This window comes from Phycodurus eques, chromosome 11 (genome assembly GCF_024500275.1).
Source record: "Phycodurus eques isolate BA_2022a chromosome 11, UOR_Pequ_1.1, whole genome shotgun sequence".
In the NCBI taxonomy this organism is placed as follows: domain Eukaryota; kingdom Metazoa; phylum Chordata; class Actinopteri; order Syngnathiformes; family Syngnathidae; genus Phycodurus; species Phycodurus eques.
The window spans coordinates 16,521,006-16,544,136 of record NC_084535.1 but is presented as its reverse complement, the minus strand read 5'-3'; the positions used below and the strand labels follow the sequence as shown (position 1 = coordinate 16,544,136).

The 23,131-nt window shown below is 42.0% G+C and overlaps 3 protein-coding genes across 4 annotated transcripts in view; 2 read left to right on the top strand and 1 right to left on the bottom strand.

Annotated features, from left to right (window-relative positions):
- Positions 1–477: 477 nt before the first annotated feature.
- Positions 478–9,739, bottom strand: LOC133409973 (coiled-coil domain-containing protein 177). Its single transcript, XM_061690631.1, has 3 exons — positions 9,685–9,739; positions 7,196–9,178; positions 478–4,809 (listed from the first exon to the last, which is right to left on the bottom strand). Exon 2 carries the CDS (start codon positions 9,039–9,041, stop codon positions 7,347–7,349), a length of 1,695 nt encoding a protein of 564 aa, XP_061546615.1. The 5' UTR covers positions 9,042–9,178; positions 9,685–9,739; the 3' UTR covers positions 478–4,809; positions 7,196–7,346.
- Positions 890–6,734, top strand: LOC133409974 (zinc transporter ZIP9). 2 transcript variants are annotated; one of them, XM_061690633.1, is made up of 7 exons: positions 890–1,081; positions 1,254–1,368; positions 1,450–1,584; positions 1,740–1,802; positions 2,802–2,887; positions 4,335–4,469; positions 4,540–6,734. In XM_061690633.1, the coding sequence occupies exons 1-7, from the start codon at positions 986–988 to the stop codon at positions 4,786–4,788; spliced, it is 879 nt and encodes a 292-aa protein (XP_061546617.1). In that variant the 5' UTR covers positions 890–985; the 3' UTR covers positions 4,789–6,734. The 2 variants fall into 2 exon arrangements, with proteins under 2 accessions (XP_061546617.1, XP_061546616.1); XM_061690632.1 differs by having other exon boundaries at positions 1,254–1,584.
- Positions 9,740–11,886: 2,147 nt separating the features above from the next.
- Positions 11,887–23,131, top strand: part of tacc2 (transforming, acidic coiled-coil containing protein 2) — a 50,633-nt gene continuing 39,388 nt past the window's right edge. Inside the window, 3 exon segments of the mRNA XM_061690853.1 lie at positions 11,887–12,252; positions 16,903–16,971; positions 22,292–22,518. Of these exon segments, the coding sequence (XP_061546837.1) occupies positions 12,142–12,252; positions 16,903–16,971; positions 22,292–22,518 (407 nt within the window). The 5' untranslated portion in view covers positions 11,887–12,141.

Genomic DNA, 23,131 nt, shown 5'->3' with positions numbered 1-23,131 from the left:
AGGTAGGCGCTACCGATCAATGCAAACTAAAGCTAGCAGACATCCCAACAGCTTCTTCCCTCTTGCAATCAACTTCTTACACACCTAACCTACAATTCCATTGCAACATGCTGGCAATTTTTTGTCTTGAGTTTGTTGTCACATTTTTGTGGGGCCAATTATATATTACTTGTGCAGTCACTGTAGTAGTCTCGCCACGCTGCACGATTTACATATATGTTGTTGACCAATAGTGGCCACTCATGCCAGAGTAGCAGCTGCTCCATTTGCACACTGATGGAGGAGTATCTGCAACATTTGCACAATCATCACTGACCCAGATTATCGTACTACTCGCTTGAAGTCTCGGCGCCCTTTGAACAATGGTCATTGCACCGGCCTATTGCAATATTAGTCATTCGAACTGCTCTAAGTGCTAGAGGACTCTGCACTTTTTGCATAATTGTAAAAAAAAAATAATAATAATAAAGTACCGGCATTACCAGAAAACTATTAAAGCTTGATTGCTCAGTGACTGTTTTTTTGTCAAAGTCTTTATGTCTCCAAAGTGTTCTCTGTCAATTGACTGTCTGTTGTCGTACTAGAGCGGCTCCAACTACCGGAGACGAATTCCTTGTGTGTTTTTTTGGACATACTTGGCAAATAAAGATGATTCTGATTCTGAGTGAGAAGATGGGTGGATCGTGCATAATTATGCTTCATGCAACACATGAGCGTAATGTAACAGTTTTCTTTGGGACGATAGGCGGGAAAAAAAAGAGAACATGCAAGGACCACATTCCGATTTGAAACCTGTTTGCTTTGTGTTCTCCAAATAGTTCAAAGAACTGCGGCTGCGTGGCCTTTTTCTTCGTTCTCTTCGCCTGCCGCTGCTGCTGCTGCTCAGTAGTCCAAGTAGCAGCGGGACGATCACGCACGGAAGCAAACGACACCACTCGTGAGTTAAAAAACAACAACAACAAAAAACAACAACAACAACGTCGAAATGGACGCTGGTTTGAGCATTACTCCACTATCAATAGCAATGTTTGTCGGTTGTTTCCTGCTCGGATTCATCCCTCTGTTGTTCCGATTTTCGGAGGTAAGCCCGTTGCTGTACAAACAGAGAGTGACGTTTTCCCGTATTTTTTTCTGCTCATTCGGAATCAAAACAAATGTGCTGCTACTTGTGTCCCTATATGGCCATTTGACGGTCGAAATGTGCAGTTTCAGTTGTAGCTCTCAAGTTAAAATTAGGCGTGTGCGTGTTGTAGAGAATCGTGCACTTCGTCTCCATCCTGGGTGCAGGCTTGTTGTGTGGAACAGCCCTCGCCATCACCATCCCCGAAGGAGTGGGCTTATTGCAAGCGTCCTGGACACACCGGAATGGTCACCATCATATCATAAAGGTATATTCTGTTCTCACGAATGTGTGTGTGGCCTTATTTGTGGATCCTTGTCTCCTCGCAGCTTCTTTATTTGCAGTGAACGCAACCTCCACAGAAAGAGCCCCCTCGCCTCAGCTGTGGATCGGCGTGGCTTTGACGTTGGGCTTTGCCTTCATGTTTGTGGTGGATCAGCTGGGGAGTTACCTCTCCCTGTGTGGTGAGTGGACATTGCATTTACATACATTTGGCAGAATCCAGTGGCGGGCAGCGCATCTGGGTTTGGGCCTTCAGTCGGGACGAACTCAAACTAAATCCACCTCGTAATACCTCAGCCGTCACGACACGGGTGTTGAATGCTTCTTGTAATTTCAGGACAAACGACTCCTAACAGGGGCGCCATCACAGCCACGCTGGGGCTGGTTATTCATGCCGCAGGTACAGTAATAGTAATATCAACTCCATTTCTGTTAGCGTGTGTTGGGCCACAGCGCACAACGCATTTCAGTACAGGAGGCCATCCTCAAAGCAATGTGCACACTTTTTCTCACTTTTTTAATTTAAAGCCCTGTCCGAGAGCAGTGATTCTCAAGACTAGTGGGTTGGGACCCAAAAGCGGTCATTAGTTTACGACAGCGGCGCCGTACGACGTTTTGACATCATGAACGGCGCACAATTGAACTAGTTTAGAAAACGGAGCTAGTCGGTTACCAAGGTACTTAACTGTTTTTCATTTGATGATTTATTGATTTATTTTTTGGTATAATGCCTAAAAGTGTGTTAAACATATTTACTGTAATTATCACTTCGAGACTGTTAGTGTATGGGCGGTGCATTCCAACATACATACCAATTTGTCATGCTGGCACTGTGAAACTGTAATAAGCATGTGTTATGCTTCGAAACATGATACAGCATGCATACTCTGTTTTCAAATGCTACCTTTGAACAATCCATTTTTTTTCTTTTTACAATTTTATTCATTTTTAACCTCCATGTAAGTGGGTGGTGACTTAGCCGCGGGTGACAGTTAGTGGTTGTATTCCTATTGAAACGTTTTTGCAGCGTGTGACCAAAATCGACCAAGTCAGGGTGCTTCTTAATTGTCACAATTCCAGGCGTTATGACTCGGGAGAAGTTGGCTCTCGCCCACAAATGTCTTTTTTGACTTTTTGTCATGAATATTGAACATGTTCATGAAGATAGTCGGTGCCGACCTGTTTTGGACCCTAAAGTCGGGACGAATCCACTCTTAACAGTACACACACATCAGACCTAAGGACAATCTTATCGGGTAATCACATGATTGGTCGGGTCGGGACAAAATCTCCAAGAAAGGCCGATTGTCTTTGTCTGTGTGTAGTAAGTAAACAAACGGAATGTTGTCTTTGGATGCTATACTTTTTGTGAGCTCTTTGTGTTTCGCTTTGCAAACAGCTGACGGATTCGCGCTGGGTGCAGTGGTAGCCACAGGCCAGATGACAGTGCAAATCCTCGTGTTTTTAGCGGTGATTCTACACAAGGTGAGAATATTGCGATGACGGAATTATGCTGCATTCAAGACTGGTGCGAAATTGGAAATAACCCCACTTGGAGCTCACAAGGTCAACCTTTAAAATGTTCCGCTGAAAGGTTACACAAAAAACATGGGTGGTGACAACAACGGTCTGTTTGCTTTGTTTGTGGAAAGAAGTAAAACCAGATTTCTTTTTTTATGGGTAACTTTGATCATGTTACCAAATAACTTGATGCAGACAACACCTTTCCATTGTTCAGGTGGCGTCACATTACTGCATCACGTGGCAGTCGATGCATATTAACTTGCCTTGAGATTGTGACTAGGAAGTTCCTTGTCAGAGGTTGTAAATTTACAACACCCCAGGTTTCTGGAATGCAGAATAACATAGAACACTGATGAAGCAGCGCACAATGCTGCGTTTACACTGCAGGTCCAAGATGTGTGTGTACAGTTTCTTTGACTTACTGTCTTATTTCCATGTACATTTCAAGTGACACAAATCTGATATGACTGTTTACACAGACAGACCACATGAAACCAACTTTGCGCTGTTGCCCAAATTGCATGTGAAATATTCCATAAGCGTCAACACTGGGGAGTGACAACATGGATTTAACCCAGTTTAGTTGACCTGGGCTGGTCCCTCCGATTAAATTAAGATAACCTCCACATTACTCCACTGGCTGCAGTTGGAAATTGTTTAGGTTATTTCATGATTGACACACCTCCAATGTAGCATATTTAAACCATATTCAATGCTTTTGCTGTAGTTTAGTTTTACAGCGGGTGTTTCAAAGTGTTCGCTGTAAATCATGCCCTTCGCAGTGGTTAGGCACTGAGCCCTGCTGCGAAAAACCTTGAGTAATTGACACGCCCCCCAAAATGTTAACATTCATAATTTAAATATGCCACAATTATCCCAAAACATTTTTATGTCATTTCAAACTCATCTTAAAACATCACCTTTCATGGTGCTTCAGACTTTTTAATAACCACTCAGCAGGGCAAAATCTCCCCGTAACAACTAACAACCCTGCTTCCTCGACCTAGAAAGATGTTGTTGGATCACTACAGCATACTTCTTTGACACTAATGGCTACTTTCCTAGTAATTGTGGCATCTTAGGGTGGTACTGAAAGAGCACAAAAACCAGTTGAGCGAATAGCTGAGGTAGGTTCCACAGAAGAAAAAAAAAAACGGCAAATAGAATTTGGGTACAGCAAACCACAAATACACAGGGGTTCACTGTATATGTGTATTTGTGTTTGAGCAGAGCACATTTGGAAGAGGCCCAATTCTGACTTGAAGATTTCCGCTTAAGTTCATAGTTTTTGTATTTACGCTGACATATCCGAAGTGTGCCACTGGAGCCACCCCAAAATTCAGAATTGTGTCACTTGAAAGACAAAAGTGTAAATCCAGTCTGAAACTATTTCCCCCTTGTCTGCCAGGTTCCGGCAGCTTTTGGTTTGGTTGCCTTTCTGATGCATGCGGGACTGGAAAATAGGTCCATCCAGGGATATCTGTTGGCCTTTTCAGCTGCAGCACCAATTGTTGCTATCACCACTTACTTCATACTACACGCAGTAAGACCGCACAAACTAGTCATCCTATAGTAGACTGCTACACTGATCGGGAATGTGTTTGTGTCTGCAGTCTTGCATGTCATCTCAGAACCAGCTCGCTGCAACTGGTGTCGGAATGCTCTTCTCGGCCGGGAGTTTCCTCTTCGTGGCCACGGTGCACGTTCTTCCTGACATCATCAGCAGTCATAGTCATGGACGTGCGGGCCAAGACTCTGATCACCTCCAGCAGCAGAGCCACTTAGGCCTTCAGGAGAGCTTGACTCTTGTTCTCGGGGTGGGGCTTCCCGTGCTTCTGGCTCTGGGGCTTCATGATGACTGAGAAGAACTTGGCAGGCCACACCTGCAAGAAAAATTGAGGACTTGTATAACAAGAAATTGTAGTTCACTTAGAATGTGAAAGCCGAGCAATGCGATCACCAACCTGACAGGCCAAAGAGAGAAATTAACTGAGCGGGGAGTTGGGGGTGGGGGGGGGTCAAAAGAAAGGGATAGCTCATATGTCATCCTTGGTGCACAATTTCCATTACACAAGAAAAACCGTGGCAGCAATGTTGTACCAGGTTTTTCTTCATATCTGATTATAGCATCCTGAAAAATGCCATAGGTTTAGATGGATAAATATACATATCATCCATCCATCCGTTTTGTATAGCACTTGACCTCATTAGTATCAGGGCTGAGTTGGAAGTTATTCCAGGTGCTTCTGTGTGTGTGTTTCTATGTTCAGATAAAGCCTTATGGGGTTGGACATCTTTTGATTTAATAGCATGAGAAAGTGTACACCCATGTTTGAACGTAGTAAATTGGACATACCTCCCTGCAGATACTAGGGTAACTGACAACAAACAATATGACAATTACAGGAACAGGTTTTTAATGCATCACTTGTCATTTCATGTGGTAACGTGACACCGCGTCACAGAAAGAAGATGGAGGATTACTTGTGCAGTGGTTAAAATTGTAGGACAGTGATTGCAGGTCGCCAGCCAGTCAAACATTTTGGTCAATACGCTGACTGGAAATGCTGGCAAAATGACCTTTTTAAAACAAGTAAAACAATAATAAAAACAAGACATTTTGACCCTAAAATAAGTGGAAAAATCTGCCAATGGAGCTAGTATGAATTGACTTGATTAGTTTCTTAAAATAAGATCTTGTACCTTAGTCTTTTTTGTCTTGCAGAACATCGCAGAAAAAAGTCTAAACTGGGGAAAAAAACTCCTTAGGTAAGATTTTGTGTTTTTGCAGTGTAGGAACAGTATGAAGTTGGTCTATTTCTGTCCACTTGTGAAGTCAGCTGACAGAGAAGCAGGCTTAGCTTTAGTTGACATTGTTCTCGCTCAGTGTTTCCAAACCTTTATTGAGCCAAGGCACATATTTTATATTACAAATATGTCACTGAACACCACCATACAATAATGTCAACATATGTATATTTGGCATATGGAAATAATGATGATCTCAATGTACATATTTACTTAGCGTGAAATCTGGGCTTGTTTGCAGAGGTGGGCAGGAACTAAGCTACATTTACTACGGGGCATTTACTCAAGTAACATTTTGGATAAATTGTACTTGTCAAGAGTAGTTTTAATGAAGCATTTTACTTTTACTCGAGTATTATGTTAAGAAGAAATGGTACACTCCATTATAATACTCTATATGCCGCTCGCTACTTTCATTTATCAATAATTGCACGTGCGATCCATTTTTAGACTTGTTTTTGACTTCTGTGTTCTGTGTTGGAATCCACCCTGATTACCACAGTGACGGTTGACTCAAGTTCACCAATCAAATGACACAAGAAAGTCACATGTCCGCACAAAGTCTTCTTTTGGGCTTCGTGGGCCAATCAAAGTGAGTCGCGACAGCCGCGCGCAACTTGTTTACATTACAGACAACGGGAAAAAAAACAGCCTTAACATGCAGCGTACTTTTGTCACTGCCCAAACTTGGATATTTCAGCCCGCTTCTAACTTGAGAAAACACCTTGCAGTAAGTTGCGGATGTTTTTGCTGTGCAGAAGGCAGCAAGTTAAATGTCAAGTCCAAGTTAATCACATTCAAGTTTGTTTGTTGCTTATTTTCATCTTCCCTCTCAAAAAGATACAACAATAAATCAGTTGAGTTGTACAAGTTATAGGTCACATTAATGGTGGAAAACGTTTTAAAATGATTTTTCAACAACACAAAAACCTGGCATTTGAACAAGGGTCAATATACTTTTTATATACACTGCAGCCTTGCTCCTCTTTTTGTAATCTGCCTGGCGAACTTTCAGTGTTGTGCTGTTTAACAAGTAAAAGCAAAATAGTATAAGACCATTTCTTGGAGCTGAATTTGCCTTAATTTGTTATTTTACAAAAATGTTATTTTCAAAAGATTTTATAATGGTTTAGATTAAGTGATATTGTTCAGCAATATCTGAATTTGCACATTCATATTTTATTTTGTTATTTCTATTTGCCATTCATGCTCTTTAAAAAACAAAATCAGAAGTTACGCACTAGTTACTCCGTACTTGAGTAGTTTTTTTCACTGAGTACTTTCTTACTCTTAAGTAATTATTTGGAGGACTACTTTTTACCTTTACTTGAGTCATGTTATTCTAAAGTGTCAGTACTCTAACTTGAGTACAGTTTTTGGCTACTCTACCCACCTCTGCTTGTTTAGTCAAATCCAAAAATATTCTCAAAGGCAACATGTAGCGACAATGGTTAGCTGTACCTTCTGCCATCCAGAGGAAGAGCATGCGGGAATCCGCGTTGGAGAGGCCGTTGAGGTTCTTCCACAGCCAACTCATCCAAGATCTCACCGTGCACTGCGAAGTTCAAGCGCAGGCTTGTGGGAAGATCTTCTGATTGGTGTTGTTGCTGTTTCAAAGGTTCATGCGGCCGATGGAGGCGGCCAGCTGGGCTTCCTGAGCCATCTGCGCAAAAGAGCGACTTTGAGTCTGCTGCCTCACTCGCTCCCTGAAGTGAAACGACGCCAGGGCCTGCTTGTGCGCCTCCTGTTGTTTGCGTTCCCGCTCTCGAAGCAGCCTCTCGCACCTCCGTTCCTTCATGGCGACGCTGCTTTCCCTAACCATCTTCAACGCCGCCTCCTCTCTCTGATTGCTCTCTCGTTTTCGCCGGTGACGCAGCTGCCTGTGTTTGTTGTGCTGACGTGTCTGCTGGGCTCTCTTCCTTTGCCGGGCTGACGTGTGCTCGGCGGCTCTCTGCGTGCGCTGCTGACTCAGCTTGACCAGGAGGTGCTTGTGCGTGAGCTGCTGGATGCTCTGCAGCTTGGCCCTGAGTTGCGCTCTTAGAATCCGCTTCTCCTCCCGAGCCGCCTGCTCCTGGAGCTCCAGCAGCCGGGCCTCCACATCCCGGGCGTGTTTCTCACAAGAATGCCGCGTCTTCCTTTCCAGTGCCCCCCTTAAACGTGACTCCTCATCCTCCAGCTGTTTCTCCACTTGCTGTTTTAGGAGGATGTGGCGCAGCAGCTCGTTTCTGTTTTCCTCCTGGAGATGCTTCTTCCCCTCTTTCTCCAGCTGCAGTTTGCTCCTCCTTGCTCTGTGCTCCTTCTCCACAGCCCTCTGTCTTTCCTTGTCTCGCTGACTTTTGTCCACCTCAGCCATTTCTCTCAGCACTTTCTCTTGGTAGCATTTCCTCCCCTGTGCATCCTTCTGCGCAACTGCCATCTGCCCTCGACGCTGCGCCTCCACCTGCTCCTTCAGCCTCTTCCAGCGCTCCTCGTGCAGCATCATCTCCCTTTTGAGTTGTACAGCTCTCTCTTCTTCCCGACGTGCTCTGAGTCCCCTGCGGGCCTCCAGCTCCTCGTGCCAGCGTTGCACGCTTTGCATCAGCTGCTTCGTCGTCCTTTTGTCTACCTGCGCCTGCCGGGCCTCCTCCTGCCTACGGGCCTCCTCTCGCTCCTCGTCCCTGTGCTGCCTGTGACAGAGGCGATCCATCTCCTCGTGGTGCCTCACCAGCATGAGAGCTGCAATCTTGCGGTCTGTCTGCGATATCGGGACACGCATCTCCCTCCTGATGTCTTCAGTTAGCCTCTTCAGTTTCATCCGGATAGATGGGGAATGCCTGAGGTCACCTAGGCTGCAGATTGTGTTCCTGTCTGGCTCTCCCCCAGCAGAGCAGGATGTTTTACTCGCACATCTGTCCCGCATACACAAATGTGCATATGGAAGAGGATCAGTTGTCTCATGAGCGATGTCATCTTTCAGCTTGGTGTCATGTCTCGTTTCCAGGCTTGAGACTTGCTTAGTGCTCGGCCACCTGTCAACCTGCTGCATAATCCTCTCCCTCTCATCTCGGCACATTTGCAAAAGCTTCCTTCTGTCCTTTTCGTAGGATTCGTGCATTATTTTCACCCCCTCTAAAGGCACGTCACACCGCTCAGCCGATAAATCAATCAGCGATTTCATCAGAAGTTCAACAGGTTTGATGCCAAGTCGCGCACAGGACTCCAAGGAGCGGGGGCTTGTTAAAACGTACCTGCTCTTTTCTGCATCAGCAGATTCAAAGTTGTTCAGATCCAAGTGAGGTAGCGGTGAAGATGACCTCAGCTCCCCCATAATGAAATGAGACCTACGTTACCTGACTGCAAAGGTGCACAAAGAATAGCCTCAAAGTGGACTACGGCTCAGTCGGTTTGCCAGCGTGGCAGGGTCATGAAGGGATTAGTGTGTCCATGTGACCGGTATCTTTATACCTGAAATAAGAGAGAGAAATTACACACTAATTATGTGAAATCAGCATGAGGAAGAACAAATACAGAGTAAAGGAAAAATGCTGTTCCCCTACATAGATTGTTACATTTCATTAAACAATTTTCTTGTAAATTCTGATGAATATACAGGGTGGCCTTTTAGTGCCTATATAATAAATAAAAAAATCAAAAATTTAAAAAAGAAACAAATGAATAGACAAATATGTGGAAATTATTACAAAATGAGTAGTTATATATGTGCCCTTTTCTTGTGGCGTAACTGTTTTACTTTTGTAATATTTAGTTTAAATTGAAAAAAGACGTGGACACACTGAACAAGCAGTTTAAAAACATACCAGAAACAAATCCAATTAAATTGCAGTGATTTGCACATAAAATACACTTAAATTAAAATGCGATTGTACTGTTTAATGTATACACTTTCCACTCTATTGCCAATGTAAAACAAAAAAAAGCAACGAAAACATACATCAAAATAATCTCCTCACCTTTTGCAAATGCCAGGCCAGTAGCTGGAAGGGATTTGGGACACGTGCGCTTGCCATGGCAAGACCAACGACATCCAATAAACAAGAGGTGCTTTGTGGTGTCCAGCTGTCTGTACAACTTTTCTTAGCACGCCACCTAGCGTCCAGTTCATGCTCGGAGGCTCGAGATATGGAGGTTTCCAGTGCAACTGCAGACAGACCTCTCTCTTCCAGTGGGGCTTGTCTGCAAGATGGCGACAACCACATTGGCCTCAGGAAGGAAAAAAGGAGTGAATGATTGAGTCATTGCAGGGTGAGTAGTACTAGCAGCAGCAGTGATAGATGGTATTTATATTATATATATATTTGCAATATATTAAAAGACGATTTTCTTCTCCTCACTGTCTGACATAAAATCAGACTAAACTCCTGTTTTTTGGTCATTTAGGGTTACCAAAATAATTTCTGTTAGCTCAATACTAATATAACAAAAGAGGGATTTTTTTTTTTTTAAAGGCAATGTTTAATTTCTTCAAAGTCAGAAGTTTGTTTGCATTTTATTAGTATTTGTATTACTTGGGTCAAATTTTATTGTTATCCTTCCACCAGTTCCTCACAATAGTTTTTGGCGCATTCCTCCTAATAGAACTGGTGTAACTGAGCCAAGTTAGTACTTGGAGTGCCGAGTTTTTTTTTTTTTTTTTTTTTGGTGGTACTTGGTGTCAAAACTTTAAGAAGCATTGCATCACAATGTTTCATTGTGCTTTTTAACAACACACAATTTAAATATTACCTTCCAGCATAAAACCATTAAACTAAACACAACACAATTATATAACAAATGGAATGTGTTAAGTGCTCGTCTGCTGATTTAGAGGCAAGGCGGACGTGACTGAGGACAGCATGTGGACGTTAAAGGGGGAAGGGTGCGCGTGAAAGAGGACGCTAAAGGCATGCCCCCAGTAGGTATATGGTGCCGGTATGTGCATTGTGCACAACAACATCGGTTTGGCCAAGGACCCCAGAAAATGGCACCTACGAAGAGACACGCAGCACAGTTTAAACTGCAAGCTATCAGTTACGCGGAGGAACATGGGAATCGAGCAGCCGCGAGAGAATTCAAGCTCAACGAATCCATGGTTCGCAAGTGGAGGAAGCAAGAAAACGAGCTTCGCCAAGTCAAGAAGAAGGAGCGCCGGGCAAGTTACGCCACCATATGTGAATGAATTGTGGATGCCTGGGCTAAGGTATCTGCTTTGACTGTTGTCCGAGCTTTTGCGAAAACCGGCATCATTGCTGAACAGCCCCCAGGCAACGCGACTGACTCCGACAATGATGAGAGGGAACCCGGCATGTTTGAAGGGAAACTTGGCCAGCTGTTCATTTCGGATACAGAAGATGAGGACTTTGTGGATGAGGATTGATAAAAAAAATAAATAACGTGAGTACATTGTTAAATACTTCAATAAAGTACAACCGAACTCAGTTTTGCTCCCGCTGCCTTTTTAAAAACATACGCTAGCATGCATCCTAGCGTATGTTTTAGCGCGCATGCATGCTGCCGTATGTTTTAAGCTAGCGTATGTTTTACCATGATTGCGCCCAATAATGCGTAACACTTACGTAACACTTTAACACTTACATAGCCTTATGTAAGTATTAAATACAGAAATAGACCCCGTAACTGAGACTGAGCCTTTTAATATAGTGCGCCTTTTAATACAGTGCGCCTTATGGTCGGAATATCACATTATTATTATCCAGAGAGTGGCGGTTATATGTTGGGCTTGGAGGAAACAGACATGACTGTATTTAATGTTGTTTTAAAATTGCTGCAACAGTACTCATTTTGTCTGCATTATCGTATTGTTGGTAGCTTTTCCTGATTCCGTCCCCCAACAACACACACACGCACACACACACACACACTTGCTCCCACCATCATAATTTTGATAATAAGAGCGAGAAAACCTTTTTGTTCCCGGATATAATCGCAGTCTTGACTTACATTTAGATGTAAATATGACAAACACAATTATGTGTAATTCCATGTGGCTCCTCTACTCTGGATATACTCTATTAGGTTGACTGTACTTGTAATACCCTCCATCACCATATAATGCTATAATTCTCACTACCTCCTGGGGCATTTAAAGGGACAGGCACCCTTTATTCAGCTTCTTATGTTTCCCCCCTCCCACCCTGTGTATTTCCCTCCAAAGCTGTGCCTTCGTGCGCTTTATCCCTGCACTGATGCGAGGTTGAAATGCATCCAAGGCTGGAAAGCATCTCTTCCCATCTCACGCTCATTTGATTAGGTCGGATTCTTTATGTAATGTAGATTTTTATATAACGATGGCTTGAAAGAATGTCACAGATGCACCACAGGCAGTGCAAGGCAGGCATCCATTAGTCACTCAAGCGCACATGTTTTTAAAGATCTTGCTGCCTCGGCAATGCTGTGGCTGACTGAAGAGGATGCAGTTCTGCAGGAAGGTGCTCTGCAAGCCTTGTAGTGCCAGAGTCACTTCACCAGAGGAGGACATGGAATACAAGATGGGTGGCTGCATCGGAATTTCACCAAGACAGGTAAGCGGCGGAGAAAGCTGCTGTGTTGTATCAATAACTGTGAGAGAATTCTAAAGGCAAAGTGAATACGAGCATTGTTGTGATGGAGGAATGGCGACATCTGTTGTGGAGAAGCAGAGAGAGGGGTGAGGAAAGCCAGAGGGAGATGGTGGGTGCTGTGCAAAGGTTAGAAGGCAACTGGAGAATAGAGTTTTTTCACGAATTAACATTATTTTGTTAAAGGTCCCATATTTTGGCTATTAAGACCTCCATAGAGTGACTCTCTTAACATATATTTAGCATAAAAGTGTCAATTTCATACGAATGTCCAGAAAAAGCTCACAGCTACTTCTGTTTGACCCAGTTTTGTATCCCCTTTGTCCGTATTTGGCTAAGACCACACCTTTTCCTCTGATTGGTTGCCTGCATGTAGAAGGCCCACTTGTGAAAGCACACGTGTTTGTTACGTTGACAGTGCTGGCTCTGGAGCAGAGAGGAAGGCAGAGATCTTCGCTAGTGACGTAGATGAGCTCGAAAAATTCTAATGATCTGATTTCGGGCCCCTCGGCAGAAAAACGTTTGGAACTCAGGAATGCGTGGACGATTTTAATTCATATTTCACATGTTTACTGAGGTATCATAGAGACAATATTACATCCCAAATACTCCAAAAAGTTTGTTTGGCGAAATACGGAATCTTTAATAAATTTGATGTACTGTAGGTAATGGCAGACATTTTGACAAAGGCAATCCAGTGTTTAAAACATGCTGCGTATAGTGAAGTGAAGATTTGAAGCTCGAACTTGTACGGTCTAGCTTGTCCTTAGTTCTGTCAGACCTGGAGTGCCAGGCGGGTGAAGAGAAATATGAATATTTGCATGCTAGGAGAGCTACAGGTATGAAAGTTCAAGAAGTTAAACTATTGAGTGAAAAAGGGAGGAGTGAAATCCGGGCCTGCTATAAGCTATTATTCTGTTGTATGAATGGCAACAGGTGGATACACAGGTTAGCTGTACTTTCTGCCATCTAGTAAACGAGCATTTCATTTCTTCTGCCTGTCACTCTATAATACTGGCTTACATAGCGACACAAAGATAAATTATGCGTAGTAAATAATAATTTTCGGACCAATTAAGTGAGAATAGATGATTTCCTGCAGGGTGCAGCGCACCTGATGAGCTCTGACACAGTGCTTGGGAATCACTGATTTACTCCACACATGTGATACACTATATGAAACAAATATGTGGGGGTACAAAGTCATTTTTCTTACAGAAAGTGTGTGTTTGCTAAAATAGTTTGTTGTTGTTTATTTTAGGAAATGAATGATGCAGACAAAAGGAACTGTAACAGTTTGACAGTCTGAAATGTTATGCCATATAAACACCAATGGAATTTTTTTAAGTGAAAGGCTGAAATGTCGCTGAAAGTTGCACTTACTCCCCAAGTTATAAAGTTTCTGACACATGCCTGTCAAAATAATGCATCATGTCAAATTCATGCATCCTCTGTCCGACAGAGGATGCATGAAGTATTTCACTCCTCCTATGGCAGCGAACCAATCGCCAACCCAAATCTCTACGCAAGTTGGATTGGACCATAGTCTACCACTAACCTATGCTAACACAGTAATAAAGTCATAATTACAGTAAATATTTGTATGAAAACCTCTAGGAAATAGAAATATAATTACGACATGAAAAGGACTAAATATGCCGCTAACTGAGAGCTCCTCCCTCGCAACTTCTTTTTTAGTTCATCCCAAAGGTGTTTGATAGAGTTTAGGTCAGGGGATGGGCTCTCCAGTTCATCCACACTGGGCCATAGTCATGCTGGAACATGAAAGTTGGATTAAACAGTAAGAGTGTTGATCCTGATTTATGAATTCATTCAGTAATGTGTCTCAAGACTTTGTGCCCCATTAACTGTCTGAATGAGAGTAACGTGCATACTCCAAAGCACACTCACATAGGGATAGTGTGTCAAAAGCAGGACGAGTAGTTATGGCCTCCTCAGCTCCGGTTCTGTCTCCTCCCTCCAGTACTGCCTTCCTTTCCCTCGATCCCACTCTCCTCACTTCTCCTCCGGTCCAGCATTCACTTCGAGCCACCTATCAACCCCCTTTAGCGCCCAGTCCCCACTTGCTCACCCCACGTGGATGCAAAAAATAGCATCAGAGAAACTGAGGTGCCACGTAGGAGAGGACAAAACCTAAGTCTCTCAGTAAACACAGACTGGAGGAGCTTGTGCAAACCTGAAGGAGACATACTGTATTCTCTTCTTAGCGGTGGTGAGTAGCAAACTGCTGCTCTTTGGTTTCTGTGGTTCACTTTGGGGAGTGTCATGATGAAGATATGAAGGTAAAAGGTGAGACGTTTTGAGATTGGACTGATTTGTGTGCCTTTTGTTGTTTAACCGTTTTAATGCTTTGTAATGGCAATCTACCAGTTTTAATGATGACTTCTGTGCAGAATGAATAATCTTATATACAATACATTGAAATGATTAGAATATTGTTATAAATAGATGTTGTGTTTAGAGTTGCGCAAGTGGAGGGGTCACATACAGACAGGGCAGTAAATACCAATCTCCATGTTTGGCGCTCATGTTGAATGGTCAGTGTTGACAACGCTCCTATGATCCAATTTATAACTGTTGTGCTTTTTTGTAGTGGCAAAAAGCCGTGAAATGCAACCGCTAGTTAAAATGTGCACACAATTACGGCTTGTAGGCTGAAATTACATCCCTTTCATCCCAATAGGAAGCAGGCTGTTGCCATGCCACAGAATAAACAAAACTCACATTACAGGTGTAATGTTCCTAGAAATAATGATAGACACTCACTAGCCATAACATCAAATAGTCAAATATACAATTTAACGAGATTCAGACAATACAAGATTTGCATACATAATTTTGCCTTGAGAAAAATGTTGCTCATTGATGACAGTCAAATAAGTATTCATTAGTGTGGTCCAATGCGTTCATTATTGTGGTCAGTTACTATATAATTATTAATTAAGGAAATATTTTTGTAACAGCAAAACTGGAGGACAATAAGTCCAAAAGCAGAGTGCAAGGCAGATGTGTCTATTTATAAAATTTTGCATATTCAGGTCAGTGCTTTCTAATTGTGCATGCGCACGTTTGAGTAGTATCAGCCAAGCTCAAACAAGCCTCCCTGTGGGATGAGTGCAGCTGCAGATTTAGAAAATACTGATTGTCAGTATTTGGGTGGAAAAGTCCAAGTACGTCGACTCAGTTTTGATGAACTCAAATACTCAGAGAGGTATTAGTTTAACAATTTTGTTGGTGGGAGTGTAGTTTGCACTGCATTGAGTAGTATTGTTCTCCTCTCATGTAGCTACAGTAAATAAGGTAATTAAAATAGAAAAAGCTGTCAGTATGGTGCAGTGCGGTGCTACACTCCCAAAATAGACATATTCTTACTGACAATACCTCTCTGAAAACAACAAAAAAGAGTCATAGTCACAAACTGATTTTTAATGCAGCGGAAATGAACTCTATTAAGTCTTAAGTTTTTGTATAATTAGATATGCTCTATGTGGCTTTTAGCCCATACTGAGGGTTGTCAAGATTGCACTTTGCCCCGAGTGAGTGGTAGTGCACCACAATTTTCTAATCTTTAAAACTACTGTATATACAGTTGGCCTATATACAATATACATCCATACAGAACATACTTTCTTCCATTCTCTGTCTGCGGCTCTAATGCTGTGGAGAAGGCGCTCACTGAGGGACCTCCGCTCCCCTGCGCGTTTTGTCTGTCTCTGTTGAGCCTGGGAAGGCCTGGAGGGGCCTGATGAGACATGGGGAACGAGAGCAGCACCACTGAGGCTTTGGTAAGAAGAGACACGTTTGCTCTCATGCCTTTTGGCACTACTACCAACACTAGTAATACTACCAATGCAGAGACAGAACGAACAAAACTCATAACTAGAAGCTCTAAGGAACTAACAAAAGAAGAAGAAGCTGTAACTAACCTCTTGAGTTTGCAGCAATACTAGTAATACTAATACAAATATTACGACACCTCTACCATTATGTCTACTAATACTACCACTTCTGCTACTACTACTACCACTACAGTCGTATTTTTTAGACTACGACTACCAATACTACCAAACAAACGCAAACAAACAGCAAATAACAAAAATATCTTCCATTTTGTGAAAACTAACAAAAACTAACTAGAAGCTCTAATTCAGCACATAAAATTGCAGCAGGACGAGTAATATTAATACTCCTACTCCTCCCACTTCGACTACTATACAACTATCAATGCTAATACAAATGCTACTACTACTTGAACTTCTATCAGCAAGCAAGCAATTAAAAGTTAAAAGCTTTTATAGTCTTGTGAAGCATCAACATCTTAAATATGTGTGACTTTTACGAGCCTAATTTGTCATTTGTAGTACATCTATCTACACATTTTATTGGGCTGCTCACAAAGGATGTAGAAATGAAATGTAGCTATAGAAACACTCGACTCAGGACCCACAATTGGAATTCTGGATTATCTTGATGGGATTAACATTGTATTTTACATGGTGTGCTACTGAAAACAATGATGCATACTTTAATAATGTCAGCACTTAGCATGTTCTCTCCTCCAAAAGTCTTGAACCATCGAATTTGTAATTACAGCCAGAAGAGGGCGCTCAAGAACATGTTGTTCTGTTTCCAACCCAAGAAAAACACACCGAACCCTTGCAGGTACTAGATATAGTTAAAAAAAAAAGTGTGGATGTGTTATTTTGAGTGAAGAAACCACATCAGCTTTGCTTTGCGTGAATAAAGTACATTTTGTCACATTTCCCAATAAACCCTCTCTTAAAATATCCGTGTTTGGTTAAATGATAACGTAAAATGTTAAATAATCCACATATCCATCCTTAGGAATACCATAGCTTTTTGAGTATCATAATAAAAATAATTGTATCGTATAATATTGTGTATTTTGTTGTTGTTTGACTGTTGAATAACTGCTTGTGCGTGAATCCTCGTGGTTTTGCTGTATTCATCAGGGAAATGTTGTCCTGCGATCATGTCGCATATAAACAATGCCAAGAGATGAGAGAGAAGTTCATTGTGTTTTGTTACACAAAAGCATCTTACAGTGGAACTTGATCCTCTCCTGGGGTGCAGCACAGGCCCGCCCCTTGGCCTAATTCCCAGCATTCACCTGCAGCACCACTCCCCGTCAGACAGTCGGTGCATCCAGCCTGAAGACACACAAACCACAGGGAGGAGGAGGAGGAGGAGGAGGGAGGGGGGGGGGGGCGGACTGAGTGCAGCATGAGAGGAGAGGGGAGGGAGACTTAAGGAAGAGGCGGGAGTAGGAACAGAGCTACAGTAAGATGGAAGGGGGAGGAGAATTCCTGGCCCTTCCCTGTTGCCAGCCAAGTGATTTCGCGGCAGTGTTTGTACTACCAACACACACGTGCCTGCACAGTTAAAGAGGCTGAGGAGGTGCATGGAAAGTTAGAAGGGAGGCGAGAAGGAGGAGCGAACGAAAAGACTCAGTCAAGGAAAGACGAGGAGAGCGGCTGCATGGGTTGCAGCATGTTTGTGTGTTCCAAAACAGGACACGGGCCCTCGAGAGGCGCCCTGTGTTCAGTGAGTTCATTGGAATGACACAAGGGAAACCTGATAGAATCTCCTTGAACATATTGAGTAAGTACATTACAGCATGATGAAACCTCATTGCTACTGTGACATGTTCTGCTTTCGTTGTTTTGTTGGTGTCTGGTGTGCAAGTAAAGGCCTGCTTTAGTACAGTCATGTAGGAAACATCATATTAATGTTAACACACAGCAAGTGGCACATTGCATTGTGTTACTTGCTTTCAGTCGTGTTCATCAGTATGTTTGTGATAGACTGAAGCGAGTGCCGGACTCTCTGGCCTCAACAAGCTTCATACAGTAGATGTCCCAGAAAATTAAAGGGCTACTTTTATCGCAATAACCTCGCTGGTGCCTCTCATAATGCTGAGTGGACAGTTACCACTGTGCCATTAGCTGGTCTTCAATAAGGCAGATGAGAGTTGAAGTAGCATCAGCAGCATGCACTCACCGGACGTGTCACTAGGTTCACCTTCGCCTGACCTGAGCCATATTTAGAAATCTGCTGTTACCAAGATAGTAATGTTCTATTTTCGGTGCCACTGTTAGAAAGTTTCACAGTGTTGATCATTGCGGTTTAGTTTGCAGTGGTGTTGAACTTGACTGGCGTTTCTAACGTTTTGTCCCTCATGTAGTTAAGAAACTATGGTGAATGCTGGACAAGATTACAAGCATGGAATGATAATTTAGTGCTCATTATTTAATTCTTCAATGCATCACATGACCCGGGATAAGTAATCATCTGTAACTCATGTTATTATAGAAGATATATGCTTCATTATTAAACTTATAGGAAATGCATTCATTTAACAGAGACAGCAGCAACAACTGGATGACCATGTGACTTGTCCATTTGAAAATAACAATCTACATTTAAAAACGTCTGTACAGTAGGAGAGTGTTTAGGAGGTCTGCCTCACAATTCTGAAGTTGGGCGTTCGAATCTCTGCTCCGGCCTTCCTGTGTGGGGTTTGCATGTCGTTGTCATGCTTGTGTTTTTTTTTTGCCGGGGTACTTCAGTTTCCTCCAACATTCCAAAAATGCATGTTAGGTTAATAGAAGACTGTAAATTGTTCATATAGTAAGTGTGAATGTAATTTTGAAATCTCCCCGTACCAGCGTGGGGTTTCTCCGGATGTTTTTTTTTTCAAAAACATGCACGGTAGATTAATTGAAAACTCTCACTCGCCCATAGGTGTGAATGTGAGTGCAAATGGTCGCTTGACTACATGTGGCCTGCGATTGGCTGGCGACCAGTCCAAGATGTACTGCACTTCTTGCCCAGAGTCAGCTGGGATAGGTTTCAGCTCACCTGTGTGTGACCCTAAAGAGGATAAACGCCATAGACAATGGATGGATGGATGGAATCAAAATGTCGATGCTGACATGGAGTTTAGCAATGCATATTAGACATGACTTGGCCCAAACCAAATGAACTGTGGTCACAAGACAGGTGAAGATAGACGTCTCACCACATTTTAGACTCCACCTAAACTGAACTGCATATTTACACCCACTTACTTCACCACACAGGTGCAGCGTCACCTCAGAGACGGCAATGTGATGTATGAGGCCTTTGTTTTCAACTGACAAAAACCCACTAAAGATTTGGAGTGAAACAAGAGCTCTTAAATAATGACTTTAACATTTATTCTAGCTGCTATGTGTCCATGCTGTCTCTGCATTTAAACTTTCATAAATAATGAAGGGGACACTTTTCGCTCTGAATTTTAGCACAGCATAATCTACACATTATAGCTGGGTGGTATCTTTTTCACATCTATCGTTGTTTATAATAATGTTCTGGGGTGTACCTGAACGCCTCTGTTTGCATCACATATAGTACCAAGTGTTGTATTTTAATGCTGCTGGTGTCATTTAGACAGCTACTGGTAGTTTAGACACTCCAACCGTTTCCTCAAACTAAAAGCAATTGAGACAAAATCTAGTCTAGTCAAGGATTTTACTCAACCAGCTGCTTTGTCTTCCATTCCCACTGTGACTCCAACCCCTCCTAAAACAATAAATGGACTATCCTGAAGTGTAGTTAGATAGGTGGAAAAAAACAGGCTGCTTCAATTATATGCCACTTTTATTCAAAATACTTTTCTGCAGCTGTTTAAATAGCAGGTTGATATTAATAAAGCTGTGGCGCTTTTAATTTTTATGAAAGCAAACTGGGAAGGTGTAGTGGAGTAGAGTATCAGTAAATATGAGCTGTGCATCACTGCAGGCTATGCACACAAAACTTTATTATGTTGTCTTACACATGGGTGGAGTTATTTGCTCATCTTTGTTTGCTTAAGCGCTTTAATTTCATAGGCGTTTGGACATTTCCTGTAACATACAAACACAAGTTTAAAGTATTCAGCATTGTTTGTAGGGTACATGAACACATGACTGGCCCGTCTAGAACTACTTAAATGCTTAGTTTTTTAAATTTAACTATGTACTTATTCTGAAGCCCGGTAGAGTGGACGACTGGTTAGCACATCTGCCTCACAGTTCTAGGGACCGGGGTTCAAATCCCGGCCCCGCCAGTGTGGAGTTTGCATGTTCTACCTGTGCCTGCGTGGGTTTTCTCCGGGCACTCTGGTTTCCTCCCACATCCCCAAAACATGCGTGGTGCGTTGATTGAAGACTTTAAATTGCCCGTAGGTGTGAATTTGAGTGCGAATTGTTGTTTGTTTCTATGTGCCCTACCCTACCCCACCTCTCGCCTGAAGATAGCTGTGATAGGCGCCAGTACGCCCGCGACCCTAGTGAGGATAAGCAATAAAGAAAATGGATGGATATCAGACTTATTAAGCAGAATAGCGTCGCTGTCATTGTCTCAAGAACTTGGACTCAAGTGGTCAAAAGTATTGGCGAACCAGCCAAGACATCCCTCATGTTGTGTTAGCATTAGCATCAGTGCTTAAAACTATGCTACGAACTTTGCTGCACTAATCAGATCAGAAAACATTTGTTTATAGACTTGCAAGATGTTGCTTTGTTAGCATTAAGCACGTGCATTCATAGGTTTGGCTTCTTCTATCTTGTCTTGTCTGTGTTACTTCCATTACCTTAAAGTGAACTATTAATAAAAAAAAAACGAAGCAGCCTTACTTCAGTCAGCTTGTCAACAAATACACATTTACAGTACATGTCTCTTTGTATTTACACACAGTTGGTTCAGAGGAAACTACACCCATCATAGTTTTTCAGTTGCATTTGTTTGTGTGGAACCTTTAAATGATTGTTTTGTACTTTTTTTCGTGGCCTAAAAACACCCAGCACAGTATAAAATGATTACATATAAGAACTAGCTATATATATATATATATATATATATATATATATATATATATTTATCCAAACTTAACTCTCTGTCGTATGGGAGGGATTGATTTTAAGTTCCAACTGGATACTATTTTCCGTTTGTTCAATCCATAGTCCCTTTAATCGGGGTTCTACTGTATTTGCAGGTGACCAGGAAAGGCATTAATGCATTTGGCTGCTCAGTAAATCCGTACAATAAATCAAAAACTATCCAAAATTAGTACCGCTCTATCAACACCTTTCTATTACGAGCCCGTCAGGTATCTTCAAATGATTAGTTTTTCTTTGTTTAAATTTTGCAGTGGTTCACTTAGTTCTACAATTGTATGTCAGTGTAGAATGTTGAAATGGTAATTAAAAATCTCCTGTTGAGTTAATCAAACTTTATGATGGTGACAGTTTGAGCCTTTATTTCTGAAGCAATTGGTTTCTTCTCAAATTAGAGCAACTTGGAAGTCAGCTACAGGCACAGGATGGATTGTGTGTTGGAGGTTCCACTGTGCTGTCTATATAATAAGTTTTTTTTTTCTTGTTTTTTTTTTGTGGGGTATTGGAACTGAGCCCTGCTGCTAGTAATGAAAAACCTTGAGTAATTGACACATCTCTAAGAAGGTTTTATAATTACCTACTGTATATTAATAGTTTAAACTGTTAATATACCAGAAACTATGATTCCAAAACAATTTAATATCATTAATTTCATGCTAATCTTAAAACGTTATACTTGTAAATGGTTTATAGATTATTTGATTTACTACTGTACATGCACTTGCAGCGAAAACTCTCCATTACTTCCACTAACAACCCTGGCTAAACTTACTGTAGCTCCTCCCTGACCTACCAGTTGACATGTATCATTCCAACATACTTCCTTGACACCAATTCCCTTTTGGACAGAGCTTTAGTAGCATCTTAGGTTGTTTCAGAAAGAGCACCAAAAACCCCAAATAAGTGAGTTGTGAATAGCTAGGGATAGGTTTCACAGAAAAAAAATGTGAATCGGTGAAATAGTGAACCAACAATATGCAGGGGATTACTCTATTATGTAGGGTACTTGTAGCCCAACATTTGTGGGTTTTTCTGCCTTACAGACGGAAGCCCAGAAAGATGCCGGTGTGCTGTTGACTAAAGTGTCCACCAGCCAACAGAGTTTGCTCTCCCAACCAGTGCTCCTAGATGTCCCAATCATCACCGGTGTGGAGGAGAGCAGAGGTGTTGCAGAAGCCCCTGAGGACAAGGAGGAGCTGGAATTTCCCCATGACTTGCTGCCCAATCTAGATTTCAGCAGTGAATTTAACATCTGGGAGTCCTCTCTAGGGTGAGTGTGAGGTGAAAATCACATATTCTGATGCAGGCCACACCATCATGATAACATTTCCAACACAATGTTTGCTATTAAAAAAAACAAAAAAAAACTTCTGATTATTAAACACACAGAAAACATACACCTTTGGGCCTCTTCTCTCATTTTGAAAACTTATGGTAAAATGACAACATCACACACATGATCTTGAGTGCAATGTTGCCCATAATTAAGAGCACATCACGTCCTGTTTTCATCTGAACGAACCACTCACATCAACTCTTCTATCAACGAGGGCATCTTCTTATCTACTGTATATGAAAGTGGAAAATGTATATACAATGACCGGCCACAACATTAAGTATGGTTAGAAATTGCCAGTTGTGTAGATTTGTACTGGATTATACTAACAGCTATTTTAAAAAATATCTTCTTGACTCTTATGTAGCTATTTTCATTTTTGTGGTTACGGCTACAAACGTCAAACACAATAATAAACATACGTGAGATTAATACCTTTGCAGTACCAATCAACAGTGGACTATGAGCATTTTAAATGTTTGAAGAAAACTTTTTTTATTCCATCCTTTTAGTTTGTGGTGCAAGTTGTCATGACAGTAGTTGCCTG